This window comes from Bos indicus, chromosome 13 (assembly GCF_029378745.1).
Source record: "Bos indicus isolate NIAB-ARS_2022 breed Sahiwal x Tharparkar chromosome 13, NIAB-ARS_B.indTharparkar_mat_pri_1.0, whole genome shotgun sequence".
NCBI lineage: Eukaryota > Metazoa > Chordata > Mammalia > Artiodactyla > Bovidae > Bos > Bos indicus.
The window spans coordinates 66,939,449-66,958,594 of record NC_091772.1 but is presented as its reverse complement, the minus strand read 5'-3'; the positions used below and the strand labels follow the sequence as shown (position 1 = coordinate 66,958,594).

The 19,146-nt window shown below is 42.2% G+C and overlaps 1 protein-coding gene across 1 annotated transcript in view; it reads right to left on the bottom strand.

The window, feature by feature from the left end:
- The window catches only part of RPRD1B (regulation of nuclear pre-mRNA domain containing 1B), a 57,842-nt gene that overhangs the window by 26,440 nt on the left and 12,256 nt on the right, over positions 1-19,146 (bottom strand). Inside the window, exons 3-6 of the mRNA XM_019972402.2 lie at positions 17,574-17,707; positions 9,164-9,276; positions 7,466-7,592; positions 864-1,039 (exon numbers count right to left, since the gene is read on the bottom strand). Of these exons, the coding sequence (XP_019827961.1) occupies positions 864-1,039; positions 7,466-7,592; positions 9,164-9,276; positions 17,574-17,707 (550 nt within the window). The remainder of the gene's footprint in view (positions 1-863; positions 1,040-7,465; positions 7,593-9,163; positions 9,277-17,573; positions 17,708-19,146) is intronic.

The following is a 19,146-nucleotide window of genomic DNA, read 5'->3' as shown; positions in this document are numbered from 1 at the left end:
GGTTGGCAGATGGGGACAATCCCCTCCCTCCCTGACCTACTCTTGTTTCCTATAAGAAGTGACTGATTTTTCAACTCAAAACTGTCTTCCCTTCCCAAGCCACTGGTTGCAACTCTTCTCTATATATCTTTGAAAAAAAGAAGGGCAGACATTCCTTAAAAGGAAGCTTAGCTGCAGGATGCAAGCAAAAGTTCCCAGATATCCACACTGCTGGTTCAGGTATCAAAGGACTGAGATAAACCACCAGGTATTTAATTAAGCCAGACAAATGCATGGAGAGAAACTAGTTCTGGAGCCGCTCTCCAAGGGCATTCAGACAACGTCAACTCAGGGTAAAAATAAGCTCCTTCTCAACAGTTTGAGAACTGGGCTCCACAAACATTATTAGGTTTATGTGGAATTTTAGAAGAGACTGCAGACAGAGCTTGGAGGCACACTACTTACTGGCCTTAGAAAGGATATAAGTTGGAAATAAATCTCAATATAATCCAAAAGAAAGTTTTAACCATTTCCCAAATGCAATCATTCCTTGGCTGTGCTGAATGCCTATTCTTCTCAAACCTCAATCTACAATTGTTTTTCTTGAAATATGAGCTCAAACTAAAGCAATGAGACCCTAAATGCTGTGATTTAAGACTTCATTGCTTGCTTTCTGCATTCCACTTTGTTCTTTCCTGGACATATAAAAAACATGACTTCAATTTTCAACTTGGTTTAAATCATTACAGTATCTGATGGATGTTCTCATCTCATGAATGTTTTAAAGAAAAAAATGTGCTAATTAAGGCATAATAAAACCCTCCTAACGTGGGCTCCAGGAAGGTAAACTTGGGGAGTTTGGGTCTGCCTTGCTGTGTACTCACTTCCAGTTTTTTCTCCTTTTCTGACAAAACGTCTTTCTGGTTCTGGGTGTACTCCACCAACATCCGAGCCAGCTGGCGTCGGTCTTCCAGCTCCGCCGCCAGGCGCCCGTTATATTCGGCTAGTAACAGACATGCTTCATCTACTGTTTTTGAAAGACGTTCAGCTGCCTCTTTGTCTAAATACAAGTGAGACCAAAAAGAGAGAGACAATAAATAATGACACAGGCATAATTGCAAAGACTTCTGGGGGAGGTTAGCAGTTTCTCCCCTAACACCCAAGTCCAAGAATAGGCTGGAACCTGTAGACAATGGACTGGCTGGCAAAAAAATCAGAGGCACTTACTCCTGTCAACAAGATGGGACTTTCTGAACTACCTGAAGTGAGGCAATTGTACAAAGAGGTGAATCCGACAAAGGACTTCAAAATGCCTATTCCTATAAAAGCTCTACAAATAAACAGATTTACAGTCATATATGAAATAATATTTCCCCGTCTCTGAAAATTTCAAAACTGCTTTCTTCATATTATGTCATTAACTACTCTTTGCATATCCATCTGAAATACAAAAGTAAGCACCCATTTCTTGAGTGTGAAAACTAAGACAATAAAAGCTACACAACAGATTCAGTATCGTGGGCTTCGCTGAGGAGCTGTGGACTCAAAACCATAGCTCTAAAATGGACCTATAGGGACTTCCCTGGTGGTCCAGTGGTTAAGGCTTCACCTTTCAATGTAGGAGGTGTGGGTTCGATCCCTGGTTGGAGAGCCAAGATTCCACATGCCTCATAGCCAAAAAACCAAAACATAAAACAGAAGCAACATTATAACAAATTCAGTAGACAAAACAAAAAAAGCTCGATTAAAAATAAATAAATAAAATGGACCTTTAAGATTATATTTCTTAATCTGTGTAAGCATTAAATCTCTTGTTCAGCAAAATATACAGTCTGGTAAGACAGAAGTTTTTAAATGCTTTTGAATGTGACCCATGCTAAGAAATACACTTTATATAAATATATATTAAAAAAGAAACCAAAGTTTCATTAGACAATACTTCCTTCAGTGTGTGCAGAGCATTCTATCTGCCACCTCATTTAAAAAAAAGAAAAGGTTGGTTATTATCTACCAGACTGACTTCAGGCCCAATTAATGGGTTGCAACTCATTGTTTGGGGAAGAAACTGCAGAAGAATCAAAGCATAAGAAAGGGTATCCTTGGGAAAAAGTGGTGAACCACACTCAACCTCAGGAAGTGAAAAAAGACAAAGGATGATTTGTATTAAAGAAAACCTGACGTAATTAATTACACGTGGGGATGGCGAGATTAACACTGAAGTATGCACGTTGTTGTTGCTGTTGTTCAGCTGCTAAGTCGTGTCCAACCAACTCTTTGCAACCCCATGGACCGCAGCACGCTAGGACTCCCTGTCCTTCACTATCTCCCTGATTTTGCTCAAACTCATGTCCATTGAGTCGGTGACGCCATCCAACCATCTCATTCTCTGTCGCCCCCTTCTCCTCCTGCCTTCAATCTTTCCCAGCATCAGGGTCTTTTTCAATAAGTCAGCTCTTCACATCAGGTGGCCGATAGTACTGAAGCTTCAGCATCAGTCCTTCCAATGAATATTTGGGGTTGACTGGTTTGATCTCCTTGCTGTATAAGGGACTCTCAAGAGTCTTCTCCAATACCACAATTCAAAAGCACCAATTCTTTGGCACTTAGCCTTCTTTATGGCCCAACATTAGTACATGACAACTAGAAAAACCATGGCTTTGACTATACAGACTTGGCAAAGTGATGTCTCTGCTTTTTAATATGCTGTCTAGGTTTGTCATAGCTAAAAAGGCTTTAATGCTTTGAAACAAAGCACTAGAGACGCCAGTAGCTCCATGGGATAAACTGAAAGTGAGTGTCAGTGATACAGATTTGTTGCTTCCTCTGAATGCAGGTGGTCAAGGTGAGAGAGTTCAGCACAATCATAGGTAACCCAGATTTAAGAATTCCCCACCGAGTTTCTCTGGCAAACAGTGTCTGACTATTAGACGCTGCCTCAATATGAATACTGGAAGGTGAACTGTTGAGGGATTCCAAATTAGGCCTGATGCCAAAGATCAGGTACTTCTAGGCTCCTCGGGGACAGGGAAACAACAGGATGTTCTTGGTGGAGGAGGAGTGAGCCAAGAGAAAACAAAGGAGAGAGACGATTTCAGTCACCGAGGGTAAAGAGGACAGTGAAACTTATTCTTCGAGACTGGTGGCACGGTCTAGGAACAAGCTGCTGGGTCGTTAGGTTGGTTACCTTCATCACTGCTGAATTATTTTTGTAATGGTTAATTTCATTAAAATGTTTCAGGGCCTGTGGCAGAAAATGACAAGTAAAACACTACTTTTTGAGATTAAAAAAAAAAAAATCAATTCTCACACTCCATGAAGTTGTACAAGGGAAATAATTCATTCACACAAATAATTACAACCCAGAAAAAGAACCTGTGATAGTTTTATGAGCCAAAGAAAAAAATGCAGTTGAAATGTAGCAGTGAGATGCTCACTTTGGGGAACTTACCCGTGGCTACCCTCAAATGCTCTGCCCTCCCAAGTCCACAGACAAGCGCTGTGTGCCTCTCTCAGCCACTCTGTCACTTAGCACGGGCACCCCATCTGCTGCCTCCAAGACTCAAGTGTCTGGGACTGTCACCTGCGTGTCCCCAGCCGTCTCTCCCTCTGGAAGCATTCCCACTAGCATGCACACACGCTGCTCTGCCTTCTGACCACATGTCCCTCCCCAGCTACCGTGCACGTGCCTGCTCCCCTTACAGCAGAACTACTCGACAGAGCTGTCTCTCCTCCTGGTCCCCACCCTCTTTCCTACCAGGTCACTAAACTCACTCCAATCAGACTTTTATACCCCAACCTTTCCAAGCAGCCTGACATATATGTGGACTCCTATTGTGTGTCCAACGCTGTTTTAGGCTCTGAGCCAAAAGGTAACAAAAAGACCAAAACTTTCTGCCTTCAAGTTTACATTCAAAGGGAGGAAAAGAAATAAATAATACACTATATTTTACTTATTTACCAGCTGAAGATAAGAACCCTAGAGAACAAAAAGGCAAAGCATTTGGAAGGAGGTGGCGCGAGAACAAGTCATGTGACCACCTGGGGAAGATCATTCCAGGCAGAAGAAACAGTCAAGTGCAAGGGCCCTTGGAGAGTGCTCGGCAAGGAACCCACATGACTAGAGTGTTCTGAGCAGAGTGGGGCATGATCCAACTTCTATTTTAGTGGATCACTCTGGTTACTATGTTGAAGACAGACTGATGGCTGGAGGACAAGAGGCAGCAGGGAGAGCAGACAGGAAGCTACTGGGATAATTCAAGTGAAGATGGTGGACACTCCCACCAGGTGGTAGCAGCGGAGGTGGTAACAGGTGTCAGGTTCAAGCTGTAGTTCAGATCAACAGGAATGATGAGAGGGTCCATCTATTAAGATAGGGAAGACCATGAGACAAATTTGGGGGGAAGAGGAGGAGTCTGGTTTGGGACAGGTGAAGTCTGAAATGTCTTTCAGGATATCCAACTCAGTAACACTCAGAGCAGGAGGCTGGATGTATGGGTCTCAAGTTCAGGAAAGAGGTCAACCCTAGAGATGTAAATGATCATCAGCACAAAAATTGTTATTTAAAGTCATCAAACAGGATGAAAGGAACTGTCAGTGAAACTAACTAGGGAAGAGAGCTAATTACTCAAAATTAAGAGGAGAAGAAGGAAGTATCAACAAAGGAGCCTGAAAGACACAAGACTAGAGAGGAAAGCTAGAACATGTGGCATCCCAGCCTCCTCCTGCTGCCAGAAACACAGCATCAGAAACAACACAGACGTAGCATCCTGACATTTATCGTAGTATCATGGCCCTTTCCTTCTATCTTCAAAATGCATCTCTCCAACTGCTGCTTCCCCAGTCATGTCTCTTACTCCTGCTCTCCTTGCTCTTCTAAGGACCCAGACCACTTGACTAACCCAGGAGAATAACCTCCCCACCACAAGATCCCTCACTCAACCACATCCACAAAGTCCCTTTTTCTATGTGAGACAATATATTTGCAGGCTCTAAGGATCAGAACATGGACATTTGGGGAGGACCATTATTTTGCCTACCACACCAAGTGAGAAAGTATTTTTAGGAAGAAGAAATGATCAACTGGGCCAAATTAAGAATGGGCAAAAATGTATAAGGCCTTGCTAAGACTAGTAAGGGGGCACTCTCTGTCCCCCTTCTGATGCCTATGTCAGAAACTTCCTCTGTCTGTTTTTATACTTTAATAAAACTCTGCACCCCCCCGCCCCAGACACACACACACACAAAAGAATGGGCACAAAAAGTTCACCACTGAATTTAGCAACATGGAAGTCATGAGCCAACACTGATAAGAGCAGTCAGTGAAGTAAAACCAAAGGGTGGGTGGCCGGGGGTGGGGGGGGGGGGCGGTGGTAGAGAATAGGGACAGATGAGTATACGCCATCTATTTAGAATGTTTAGCTACACAACAGAGAAAGGAGACAATAGCTGGAGGAAGGTACTAGGCCAAGAAAAAAAAATTTTTCCCACATGGGAAAAAAATATGTATTTTATGCTATGGAGAATGGCCCAGTAGCGGGGTGGGGATGGACTGGAGATTCAGGAGAAAAGGGGAGAATTGTCAGAGCAGTGCCCTTGGGTGGGTAAGAAGAAATAGGCTTACTAGGCTAACGGGCTGCTTTAGAAAACAGCATGTTCATCCACAGAAATAGGAAGAGAAGTTAGCCAATGTTAATCATTTGTTTTGCCAGCCACATACAATTGTGAGTGGCGGCCGCCAGGAGCTGGGGCGTGGGTGGGGACAGTGAATTGTTACTCTAATGATAGAGAGCTTCAGTTCTGCAAGATGGAACGAGTTCTGGAAACTGCACGTGAATGTACTCAGCACTTCTGAATGGCGCACCTCTGAACGGCACACTTCAGAATGGTTAAGATGGCAAATTTTGTTAGGTGTATTTCACCATAATTAAAAATCAAAATAAATACTTTTTAAAAGCCATGTAAGTCCTTTAAGTCAGTGAAAACAGACAAATGCAACTACACATGCTGCTGATTTTATGTTAACTTGTTTTCAGTTTTGCAGACTGTGATTCAAAAAGTTGAGTTTTTCCAGGAGATTATAGGGTGAAGGGAAAAAAGAGCAAAAGGCACTGAGGGTGTGTGCGAAGGGTGATTATAAAGACCCGAAGCCGAGTAACAGAGAACATGAGGCCAGGAGGGGGCTAAAGGCTGGGAAAAGGGGGAAAGATCAATAGCCTGTGCGCTCAACAGGTTGTTCGATCCAGTGGGTTTGATTGCTGGGGTTGGGGGAGTAGAGAGTGAGCCAAGAGGCCTGGCTGTGCTCTCCAGTAACCCACTCCTGCCTGAGGGGCTTTCCGCCCCCTCTGTCTGGGCAGCACTGTCTTCCTTCACTTCTCCTCATAGCTTGCTTCCTAAATGAAGGAGGCGGAGAGTTCACGCTCACTCCTTCCTCTCGACTGACCAAGCATAGAGGGGGAAGAATGTCAACTGCCCCTCCCTGTTTAACTGGGGGTTATCATCAAAAGTACTCCTTGGAAGGAAAGTTAGGACCAACCTAGATAGCATATTCAAAAGCAGAGACATTACTTTGCCAACAAAGGTCCGTCTAGTCAAGGCTATGGTTTTTCCTGTGGTCATGTATGGATGTGAGAGTTGGACTGTGAAGAAAGCTGAGAGCCGAAGAATTGATGCTTTTGAACTGTGGCGTTGGAGAAGACTCTTGAGAGTCCCTTGGACTGTAAGGAGATCCAACCAGTCCATTCTGAAGGAGATCGGCCCTGGGATTTCTTTGGAAGGAATGATGCTAAAGCTGAAGCTCCAGTACTTTGGCCACCTCATGTGAAGAGTTGACTCACTGGAAAAGACTCTGATGCTGGGAGGGATTGGGGGCAGGAGGAGAAGGGGACGACAGAGGATGAGATGGCTGGATGGCATCACTGACTCAATGGACGTGAGTCTGGGTGAACCCCAGAAGCTGGTAATGGACAGGGAGGCCTGGTGTGCTGCGATTCATGGGGTCGCAAAGAGTCGGACATGACTGAGTGACTCATCTGATCTGATCATCACAAGGGCAAGGTGATTAAGATTAACAATACAAACCACTGAAGAACCTCAAGGGGGCGTGGCAGGGTACAATATAAAAATCATGACACTGAGTCATACATGTTTTTTTTTGTTAAGAGGGTCATGAGTTTAATGCTTCCCCCTCCTTTGCCCTCCTGCACACGCAGTTTGTACCCTGATTTCAAAAGACCGTACTTGAACTGAGTACCACAGGCTGTGGCACGCTAGCATTTCTGCAATAATTCTTAGAGTCACTATTCAAGCTCAGACTATCCCAGCAGCTCCTTTGTTCAGTCCGTGAGTTATGTTTGCAAATCTCAAGACAATAGAGAACCTAGGCCCAGGTAGAAGGTCTGTATCTGCAGACGTTGGCATGTCCTGGGGTCTGATGCACTGGAGATACGTTCCCCTTCCCTCATCCTTCACCCGACCTCTAACTTCTCACCTGTTATTTTTTCCAAAAGAGAAACGTCTTGCACTTCCTGGGGTAAAGAAGCAATTTTCTGTCGGACAGTAGCATCCCCCGATGCAGCATTTTCTAGGTCCTGCAAAGCTTTGATCAGCTCCTCAGTCTGTACAAGGAAAACAAAGATAATACCATCCGTGAAGATATGTGGGGATGTGGGGTTTAGAGAAACTTAGCTGGAGTTCAACAAGGTGAAGGCGGATTCTAAAATTGATCATCCCTGACATTTAAAAAAGAACCACTGTCCCTACCCCAGTGTATACTGAATCAGTGATACAAATTCTAAGAGAATGCACATAGTATTTCTAAGTGTGAGGCAGAACACAAATGAAATTCTACATAACTGTGGAAAAGAATTTTTTTTTAAGGGTATGTTTTTGGAAACTTAAGAAAATGGAGTCTGGTTCACACTGCTTAGTTTCATAGTCTCTAGTACAGAACGGCCTCCAGTTTAGAGTAAAGGAACATGTATCAAATGCTCCAGCAACCTGATTAAATGAAAGGACACTACCTACTTCAATTCTTTCCTGGATTTGCTCTACAAAATGAATGTCACAAAGATGACGTTTTTGATTTCGGCAGCCACTACCAAAACTAAATGTGTCAAGCTCGTTAATTATAAACAAAGAGGGAAGAAAACAAAAACAAACAAAAAAACAAACCAAGAACGCATATTCTGTATATACCAAAAAGGGGTCTTTTAATTATCAGGGAAACATACAACATTGACAGGTTAGCTAGTTCACAACGACCCCCAGAGAACCCTGGAGACGGCAGTCAGGTTAGCTAGTTCACAACGACCCCCAGAGTGCCCTGGAGATGGCAGTCAGGGTGTCCTGAAAGTTGGTCATTTGGGCTGTTCTCTTGCAAGTTTTTAAATGCAAAGATACATGGCCTAACACTGTTTTCATTTAACTCCCAGGCTAATTTGACATCTTAACATAACACAGATCAGACATGCTTTCTATTTACACAGGCCTTAAGCACACCCATGTGTAATAAAATAAAGCTGCATTAGGCAGAATGAGAGCAGTGCAACTCAGTGAAATGTGTATGGGCTTTGAAGTTAGCCAGGCCCAGATTCAGTTCAAACACCAAGTAAGTTACTTAATTTGTCTCCTTGAGACTCACTTTCTTTGACTGTAAATGAATACATAAATAAACAAACAGCTAAAACGAACCAACCATACAGAGTTCATGAACTAACTTACACAAGGGGGTCAAACAATGCAAATATATGGCTAAAAACTCAGTCAATGCTAGCATCTGGTCTAATATTTAAATAGGCTATAGTGTAGCAAATTTGCTGTTGTTACACACACTATCCTCAGATACTAACACCTTGTTTACTTATAAGACAAGCCATAGTAGAGGACTTCTGAATGTCTTTGTAATATCTACTGCTTTACAAAAACTACTTTTAAAGAATATTTTAAATTTCTAGGAGTGAAAAAACGCCAAATCCAATTACTCTGTAAAACACAAATCCATCCCGGAGTTGAGGCACGCAAAGACAAAATCAAGCCTGCTTCACGACGTGGATCCTGCACCCAGTGCCAAGAGCTGCCCTCTGGTGATTCCACACTACTGATCACTAGCTCCACCTTGTGGCCAGAATCTTCAACTAGGGGTCACTTCAAGCCATTCGGCCCAGTGCTCTGGGGGGTCCGGACGTACCAGGAGGGGCCCTGCGGAAGGATCCTGGGGAGAGTAGCTGCCCGGATAGTCGTCATCCTCCTCCTCCTGTATTTGCTGAAAAGTTCGCTTCAGAGATTTCTTCTCCTCTGTTGCTAGAGGAAAGAAAAGAGGGCACACGTGGGTCACTGCAGCCTGAAGAGGTAGGTCAAATGCTAAGCACAACGGGTCACAAGTAAAACAGGGTAGAAGGGTGCACCTTTCCAGAGATGGCTTAACGTTAACCCTAACTGCCACTTATTTTCCAGTGGTGGTCATTCCGTACATTATTGAGAAGAGTCAAAACGGCCTCAGTTGGTCGTCTCAGACTGGCTCACTGGAAAACCACCACCGGAAAAAAGCATCTAAAAGTGAAACTTACCAAATTAACATATTTCACTAAAAAACTTCATTATCTTTAAAAGAAAAGAAAAAGTTAACAGGAAAAGTAAAAAGGTAACAAACCTCATGAGAAAATATAATGAAGCAAGCCAACGTGTGCCAAGGCCTGAACAGACTATACCGTGTGTACAGTGAGAGACTTTACACTTTCCGGGATCATTTCAGAAAAAAGTAGTAGACAGACCCATCGATAAGACTGTGTCAAAAGCTCTAAAAACAAATACCCTTTAAATCGTCCCTTTAAGAACAAAACAAACCTAGTTTTACACTAAAATTTAAAATAACCATTGCTGAGCATGATGATACTACTAAGAGAAATGACCTAAGTCAACATTTAAAATTAACCACTTTTGAGGCTAATGGGTTACATTTTTTAATTATCTGTATCATGTGCTCTTAAATTTTTATGATGGATGTATTAATTCCAAAATCATTCCTTTTGCATCAAATTGGACAATACAAAATAAACGCCAAACAACTGAGGGACATAAACGAGAAATTCAAGTTTGGAAAGTAAAGAAACTACTGGACGCCTAACATGTGCCAGGCATCCCAAGAGCCTCTTTACATTTGACCCTTTCAACAATTCTAAGGCGTGGTGTGTCTCCATTTTATAGGTGAGAAAATGAAGACCCAGAGAGGCTGAATAACTCATGTAATGGTATGATTTCAACATCTGTGTGCTTTCCACCAAATTCAACTAAAACTTACTTAGTGCCACACAACTATCCTCTCCTCTTGTCAAGGGAGGGGCACCATGCACCTGCCTCAGATTTCTGTGAGTTATAAACAGGACAGGATACTTCCTGCTTAATTCAACATTCTCTTCTGGACCCCAGGATGTAGCTTCTGTTCTCTACCTTACATATTAACCGAGCAAACTGTGTTTGACGTGAAAGCCAAGTCAATATTGTGGGTTTCATTTTTTTTTCTTAATGTTCTGTTTGCTCTGCTAAAGAAGAGAAACAGCAGCATCTGTATGACGGGCAGTCCTGTCTTTGTGCTATTCTATTATGCACAGATTTATTACCACAGTTTGGTTAAATGATACCATTCCCCCAACACACTTTAAATTTCAGTTGTCATGGCGTATTTATTCGGAGTAACTGCATCAACCACAAACCTCGCTGCTAACTTCGGTCCACAAATCACTTTGTAAATAACTAAAGGGCATCATGATTAGTGACCGCATCACCTCTTTCAAGGTAAGTAACTGGTCACTGTTATTCAGTTCACACATAGGCAACGAAGTGTTTAGTCGTGTTGTTAGTCTCCCAGTGTCAAAATCCACATGACATTTTATAAAAATAAATAATCAAAACAGGGAACTGACTGACAAAGATGAAAGAGAAACAAAGAAACTAAAACTAAAATTAATGCTGGAAATGAAATTCACACGAAACATAAACATAAATGGGGCTGTACAAGAGACTGGGGCTGTAGGGATGCAGACCCTTGTCATGTTCTCCAGGAGACTCTGGATTCATAGCCAGAGGGAACTTAGTGAAGGCCAACTTATCAACATAAATGAAGAAAGTGGTTGTGATGAAAAGAATATCCTAGAGGAAGTAATGTTGACAAAATTCACTTTAGAGGAACGCTTAAGAGATACTTCACAACAGTGACAGCACAAAGGAAAAAATGTTAGAAACGATCCAAAGTTAGAAAGGAGCATGACAAAGATGGAAAAGATGCAACAAGCTTTGTTCAAATCACTCTTGATAAGTCTGTTACAGAGAAATAAACATTGCAACTCATGTTTCTAATTTATGTTAAAACATGCTAAATAAATCTTTGTTTTACTTTTTTGTTTTCTTATACAATTGAGATCAACAGTGAGTTTTTCTTTGATAAAAAAATTTTAAAAGTCACAGAACAACTGTAATTTTCCACACTGATTATTAAGATCACTTTGATGATATTCAGCTTGACCAGTCATTTTTACAGTCCTGCACTATGCAAAGCAAGGATGGCTGTATTTTTCAAACAGAAAACCTGTAAGGCTATAATTTGCATATGAAATGTCTTTGCACACACTGGCTGCCTAAGTAGTGTGTAGCGTGTGGTATGATCCTGTCGACATTCAGTCACTACAGCGTCAAAGTGGCTATGTTTGATTAGTGGTCACAAGAATGTAAGCACTGGAGCAAAAATGAATTTATAGTATTGTTCTGTTCACTTCCAAACACCTAGAAGAGAATGCTCAAAAAATAACTGTTAAAGACACTAAAGAAGGGAGAAAAAATTATAAAACTTCAATTTTCCAACTCTCATACAGAAATTATTACATATAAAAACCACATATCACTGAACATCTCAGGACACTCGGAACCACTGAATTCAGATAGTGGAAGCCCTTACACATAACCATGTCTTTGCTTTCCCCACTGCTCCCCACCTCATTTTTCATGAGAATGTCAAGGCCCATCAGCTGAGGTTTCTCTAAAGCCAGAGACCTTGTTTAGTAAGTCTGGGTCCTACAGCAAAAGCTTTCTGTCTCCTAAGCGGGAGTTCTTGCTGTCACTCACTCACAGCAATGCAAAACTAAAATCAAACTGATGACAATTTTAGGGCTGTTTCCATCCTTCAACATCCTGATGGAAGAGGGTGTAATAGGAAGTAACCATCATCATCCTGTTTCCGGTTCTCTCCTGTCTCCACTTAGAGGACCTATTGGAAATAAATCATTTATCATTTCCCCCACAAGGCTCCTCCTTTCCTGAGCTGTCTAGTTCCACTGGCTCCATCTTCCAAGTACCATGCCTTGGAGAATAGCAGACTCTCTCCCCGAGTCCCAGCTTGTAACAGATTCCACACCTGTGAGGAATTCTTCCATATGTCCACTTTCTGCTTCTTCCCAAAGCCTCTTATCAGCCACCTGTCCTTTCTCATGCCTCATCCAGACCGCTGTCCCAACTGCCTCCTGCCTCTTCCAACCACTTCTTCTCCAACATAGACTATACTCCCTTCTCTTACTAAAGCTGAGCTCTGGCCCCATCAGGCCTCTATTCAAAACCCTGGAAAGGCCACCGAGGCTCAGTTTGCTTGGTAATGAATGGAAATGGCAGCATCTCTCTTAGCACTCGCTTTCAAGCATCACCGTCTCCCTCTAACCCCATGGGCCTCTCTTTGAAAGCAGTTGGCCCTGCTACTTTGCATGGCCGTTGGCAGGCACAGGCCTTCTGTGCTGATAGAAACCTTCAGCACCTTATTCCTTTACAGCCCTACGATGCTCACTAAAGTGTCAACACACCTGAGCCTGAAACCTCCCGAGGGCAGAGGAAGCACAGTGCTTGGAAAGCCCCAGGGCTGTGCCACAATGACCATCCCCACTGTCCTTTACACCAACCAGACTCTCCTCTGCTCATGTGCAGGGTTAGCAGTGAGGATGCCCAGAATCCTCAATTGAGTCACACAACCATTAAAACGACCCAGGCATCTGCCAGGCCCGTTCCTGAGTGGATTTCAGACCAGGGACCTTCCGCTATCCATCCGGCTCTGACCACAGCAGTTCCACTCATCCCCTTTTCACGCCCTCACTCACGCTGTTCACAGGCAGGGCAAACACCTTGGGGGCAAAGTTCCTTCTGTCCTCATCTTGCACACCTTCTGTTCCGTCCTCCAACTCATTCCCGCGTCTCCAGGGGGCCTTGCACTCCGCTAACCGTCAAATGCTCTGGTGACCGAAGGGTTTACAGTATGCATAGACCTGACTATGATAGAATTTCCGACAATAAAATTAATTCTAAGGCAAAAAGTTAGCCCGAATGGTCCCCAATCACATTAGAAAATGCAGTCATCTACCCAAAAAGCTGGACCTTCTAAAGATCTACTAAAAATTTCTAAGATTAAAAAAAAAAAAGAAAAAAGAAAAAAACCCCCACAGATTTTATATTACTTTTATAATGAAAAAAGAATCAGGAAATACTATTTCTAATAGCTCCCTCATTCTTTGTTCCCTCCCTGCAAAAGAGACTCTTCTTTTAAAAAACACATTAACTTCTACTTGTGGGGAGAAAAAGATGTGCAGCAAACCAAGGGCTGACACTCGAGGCACAGTTCTGGAAACACCCGACCCTTCTCATCTCACTGGACTGTACCGCCAGGTCCAGCCCTGAACCCAGGAAGCTAAGCCTAGAGTGTGCGCTCTGAACCACCATGCTTTCCAACCTCGCGCAAAGTCTCAGGGACTGAAAATACTAACAAGATTCTTCCTACTTTTGCTATTGGCTTGTATTTAGAAACTCAGAATATTAGATATTAGAACTGGGAGGGGGTGCCAAAAAGAAGCCATGTGATCACATTAATAACTTCATATCTACATGATCTCAAGAAATCTTCACACAGGCCTATGAGGTATTACTATCAATAGCCATACTGTACAGTGAGGAAGCTGGGGCTCAGAGAGGTCAAATGCCATGCCCAAGGTCACACAACTTGCAAGCGACAGAGCTAGGATTCATACTCTGGAAGTTTGCTTTCAAACCCTTGCCCCGAATAGCTAAACTAACTATACTAAAGGTCCAGGGAAGCTGAGTGACCTACTCATGAATTCATAACCTAATTCAAGTCAACTGAATCCATGTGCTTGCAAGGAAAAGTTAAGGTGTGAAGAAAATAATGCTTTTAAGTTATACAGACCTGAGTTTATATAGACTTACTTATCAATTGTATCTACTTGGACAAAAGTACTCTATCCTTTCGAGTCTTAGTACTGTCATCTGAGATACAGTACTAAATACCTATAGTCCTTAAGTACCTAAAATAAATTAACAGGAAAAGAAGCCAGCAGAGAGACTGGAGTTGAATAAATGCTACTTCCTTTGTACTTCGCTTTCCCTTCCAAAGTCTACAACTATAGGATGCTGTGTGATTTATGCGGGACTCAAGTAAATGATGATGTTCCACCCAGACAAGCAACGACTTGAGTATTCCCAAGAACAGAGCGACAACTTTAGAATCCCTGGGTCCTGTACCTGAGAGACAGGTGAGCGAGTCAATTCCTAGGCAGGTTGATAAGAATTCCGGGGGTCCCCGAGGAGAGAGGGGTCTGGGGTTCTCAAGGAGGAAAGGACAAACATTTTTTTTCTCTACATTCATTAATCTTAGTCATATACAACGTTTTTTTCTTTAAGTCTGTAACTGATGATTACACAACTCAGTTTAAACTCTGCTAAGGATTATATAACCAACAATGTATCCTGCTTGAGGGCAGTTCTCCTTCCTGAAAACCTTCTGGCTAATCCTGTTATCTTAAAATGTAAATTGTGGGAGTGGGTCTGGTAAAATTTTCACAAACTTGAGACATTTTTTTGATTTATTGTAATAATTAAAAAGTATGTAACTCCCTTGCTAACACTAGCAAGGGGGGTATTCTCCATCCCCCTTCTGATGTCTATGTCAGAAGCTTTCTCTGTTCCTTGTCTTACGTTAATAAAACTCTGCTACACAAAAGCTCTTGAGTGATCAAGCCTGGTCCCTGGTCCTGTAGCTAAATCTTCGGAGATCAAGAATCCGACACTGTTCACCATAAGCTATCACAGGTATATAAACTCAAAAAAAGTCCAATTCTAAAAATTCCTAAACTCATACATTCTAAAAGATTAGAACTGCCAAAGTTCCACGAGAAAATTTTTATTCCAAGGGTAAACTTTTATAAAGCTGTCTGCAGACAAAGAATTACTCATGAATTAACACTGCAATATAAATGGACTATTTAAATCTGGAAATAAGCTTCTGGAAAAATTCATCAACATTCTGAAAGGACTGTGTAAAATATTCTGGTAATTGAAGTTTGAAGAAGACAGTGAGAAGACAGTGAGTTAGCTGAGACGAATACACACGCTGGAACCTTTTGATAAGTGTTTTCATCTTTACAAACTAGAAAAAGAGAAATTATCTTTGGATCAGCATCACCCTCCACAGTAAAGGAATATTGTCTCTATTGTTAATGTCTAGACACTACAAAAAAAAAAAAATCAGAAACCTAATGGAGCTATTTTCAAATCTACTGCTACCACAAATCCCCCAATTAGTCTGACTGCTCCCTGAGTGCAGAACTATTTCTCACTCCTCTCTGCTCTTTCCTATACTGTCTAGCAGATCTGTTTACTCATAGCATATGTCTGGCAAATGTTTGCTGAATTGAAATTCAACACTTGGCTTCAAACATCATCTTTCAGAGCTCTCCTACTTGCCCAAAGGTGTTTTTAAGAAATCAGCACTGTTTACCAATGAACTTGAAGTCAGAGGAGAGAAAAGAATGCTGGATAATTCACCGACGCTGTTCAAAACACCTCCAAAGGACACAACACGAACACGGCCAGAATCCAAAATAGGAAGTATCTTGCTCTTCAGAGCGACCCCAAAATTGTCTTCTGTCAACTCCAAGTAAAACAACAATGATCTGCAATCTGAAAGCACTTATGCCATTCTTATCAAGCCTCTAACCTATAATTTCACAGGAAGTTATCCTACCTTAAAACACATATAAACTCAGGTCTGGAAGGGATCATGAAAGGTATACAATAAAGAGTTGTTGAATGAATATCATCACGTATGCTGCTGCTGCTAGGTCGCTTCAGTCGTGTCCGACTCTGTGCGACCCCATAGACGGCAGCCCACCAGGCTCCCCCATCCCTGGGATTCTCCAGGCAAGAACAGTGGAGCGGGTTGCTATTTCCTTCTCCAATGCATGAAAGTGAAAAGTGAAAGTGCTAATCATGGTTAAATTCTATTACAGACGCATGTATAAAATACTAGAGGAACAAGGAGGGAATTGGCTACATGTACCCAGTCAAGCTGGCAAAGATGTCAGAATCAGAGTAGCATTCTTGAAGAGTAGGTTCACCACGTACAAGGGGGCAGAGAGACATTTTAGGCAGAGGTAACAGCAGATGCAACGGAGAAGGCAATGGCACCCCACTCCAGGACTCTTGCCTGGAAAATCCCATGGACAGAGGAGCCTGGTGGGCTGCAGTCCGTGGGGTCAAGAAGAGTTGGATATGACTGAGCAACTTCACTTTCACTTTTCACTTTCATGCATTAGAGAAGGAAATGGCAACCCACTCCAGTGTTCTTGCCTGGAGAATCCCAGGGACGGGGGAGCCTGGTGGGCTGCCATCCATTGGGTTGCACAGAGTTGGACACAACTGAAGCAACTTAGCAGCAGGAGCAGCAGCAACAGCAGATGCAAAGGAAGGGGAACCACAGAGCATTCAGAAGGGAAGTTGTTAGGAATGGCCAAATATGGTACATATGAGGAAATGGGAGAAGAATCTGGAAAAGGAGACTAGTTCACATTATAAAGAGAACACCATGTCAGGACTCGGACTTGATCCTCCAGGCAATGGGTATATATGCAGTCACATGAGAGCTGTGCCAACCAGAATTCAATCACAACTAACCAGAAGCCAAAGAACCAAATAATGTTTGGTCTTATTTCTCTTCAAAGGAAAAAACAAAATAGCTTTTAAGGACTTGGCAAAATTCACATACATGCATGTACACATTACCTGAGGATATTCTTGGTTCAGTAAAGACCAAAACCAATTTTTGATGACAGCTGACACCTGTCAAAGATACATTACCAAACCACATGAATATTTAATGAAACCAAGTTCCAAAAGGGCTAAAGGACTTATTCAAGAGCCTATAGTAGTTAACGGCAAAGCTCGGACAAAATCTTACTCAGGGTACTTCCTAGTTCCCTAGAACTCTCAACAAGTTTGTCGTTCGTTCCCCTTGTGCAAGGAAAGTCTCAGAAAGGTAGGAGCGACCCAAGGAGAGTACAGAGCAAAAGGCAGGGAACGAGATGATGAACAGCATGAATACGAGAACCAGGCTTACACGCTGCAAGCACTATGTAAATTCTCACCATCATTTATGAGCATTTCTCTCTGAAGAATCATACAATCGCTGGTGGTTCACAGCAACCCCCACTGCAGCTTTTCATATTTGATTCGAAAGTAGGCAAAGACCAAGAGCTGTAAGCATGTGGTGATGTCTCTACCTTTGGGGGGAGGGCTCTTGGAGTCCTCCATAGACAGCTTCAGCTGCTGGATGAACTCGCCGCCATACACACTTCTTTCTTGCCAGATGTTCAGCAATCTTTCTAAAGGTTTTTTACAGCCTTCATCTGCCTCTCTGCCCAGAAAAGATGAAAAGATATATATAAGCTTAAGATTTTTTATTTTAATTAGGACAGATTTACTTAAAAAAAAAATAAAAAACAGAAAACATCAACAACTGACTACATGATTTACATATTTAAAAACAGAAGGAAGAGTAAGGTACATACTGTAATTAATGGATACTCAAAACTTCACCAGAAACTATATTCTTCCTGTGGTGTGTAGGGAAGAGAGAGGGATTATGTTACAAAAGTAATCTGTGTCTTTTATCCTCTTTGAAAGGCAAATAGGGCAAAAGCCAAAGGCTCATTTTCACTGACAGAAAATTATCAAAAACCAATCATATCAATTGTGACAGCCTGCTTTTTAGAATGCATTAACTTAAATCTAGTGCCAGACATACTGCTGGAAAATTAAAGCAGGCCAAAACTTTTTAGGATGAGAAAAAAATGATTAAAATCAAATGTTTAAAATGGGGAATACATTTGTAACAACGCATCAATGCTAACACACCAACACCTCTAACATGCACAAATACAACTGTACACATATATATGTCAAGACTAATCTCAACTTTATACTCACTACTTCATAATTATTTTCATTCCTTGCTAGGTCTACATTCCAGGTTCACACAAAGGTGTGGAGCAGATAATCTTAGAACACAGGGAGCATAATACAGTTCTTTGTAATTTATATCTGAATGAAAGAAGCTAGATAGTTTTATTCTTGACATATTACTCTTCTTAAAACAGACCATTTTTCAGGGCAATGACCATAGCTCACAAGCAGTGTTAGACAGTTGTTTACCATAAAGTGTCAGACAGCAAGTGGAAGCGTCGGGGAAAGACTTTTCGAAAGGAAAACAAATCCCCTCACCATCCGCTGTATCACTATGAATTGTTCTGTTCCGTGAAGCACTGAGGGGCTTTACACAAGAAAAAATACCCCGACATTTTAGCATCTAAGTCAATAAATAGCTTTAACAAGAACCTCAAAAAGTAGTGAGTGAAAGTCACTCAGTCCTGTCCGACTCTGCGACCCCATGGACGGTAGCCCCCCAGGCTCCTCTGTCTAGGGGGATTTTCTAGGGGGTTGGACAATCTGGAGTGGGTCGCCATGCCCTCCTCCAGGGGATCTTCCCAACTCAGGGAAGTTGGGAAGTCCTGCATTGCAGGCAGATTCTTTACCAACTGAGCCACCAGGGAAGCCCTCCATACCAAGTTCAACTTAGGTGGGAACTTCACCCACCACCAGCCCTCACAACACTTTTAAAACTTAAAAGATGAGCTGAGGTTTTGGCGTCATCTGGTCAGATTGTATTACTTACGAATTATTAGTGGCAAATTTTGCTAATTTGGGGGGGTCAAAGTACTAACTAAATCAGGACACATGCAAAATTAATTATTCTTTTGTTCAGCCTTTTTTTAAGTCAGAGGTCAGGATGAGGAA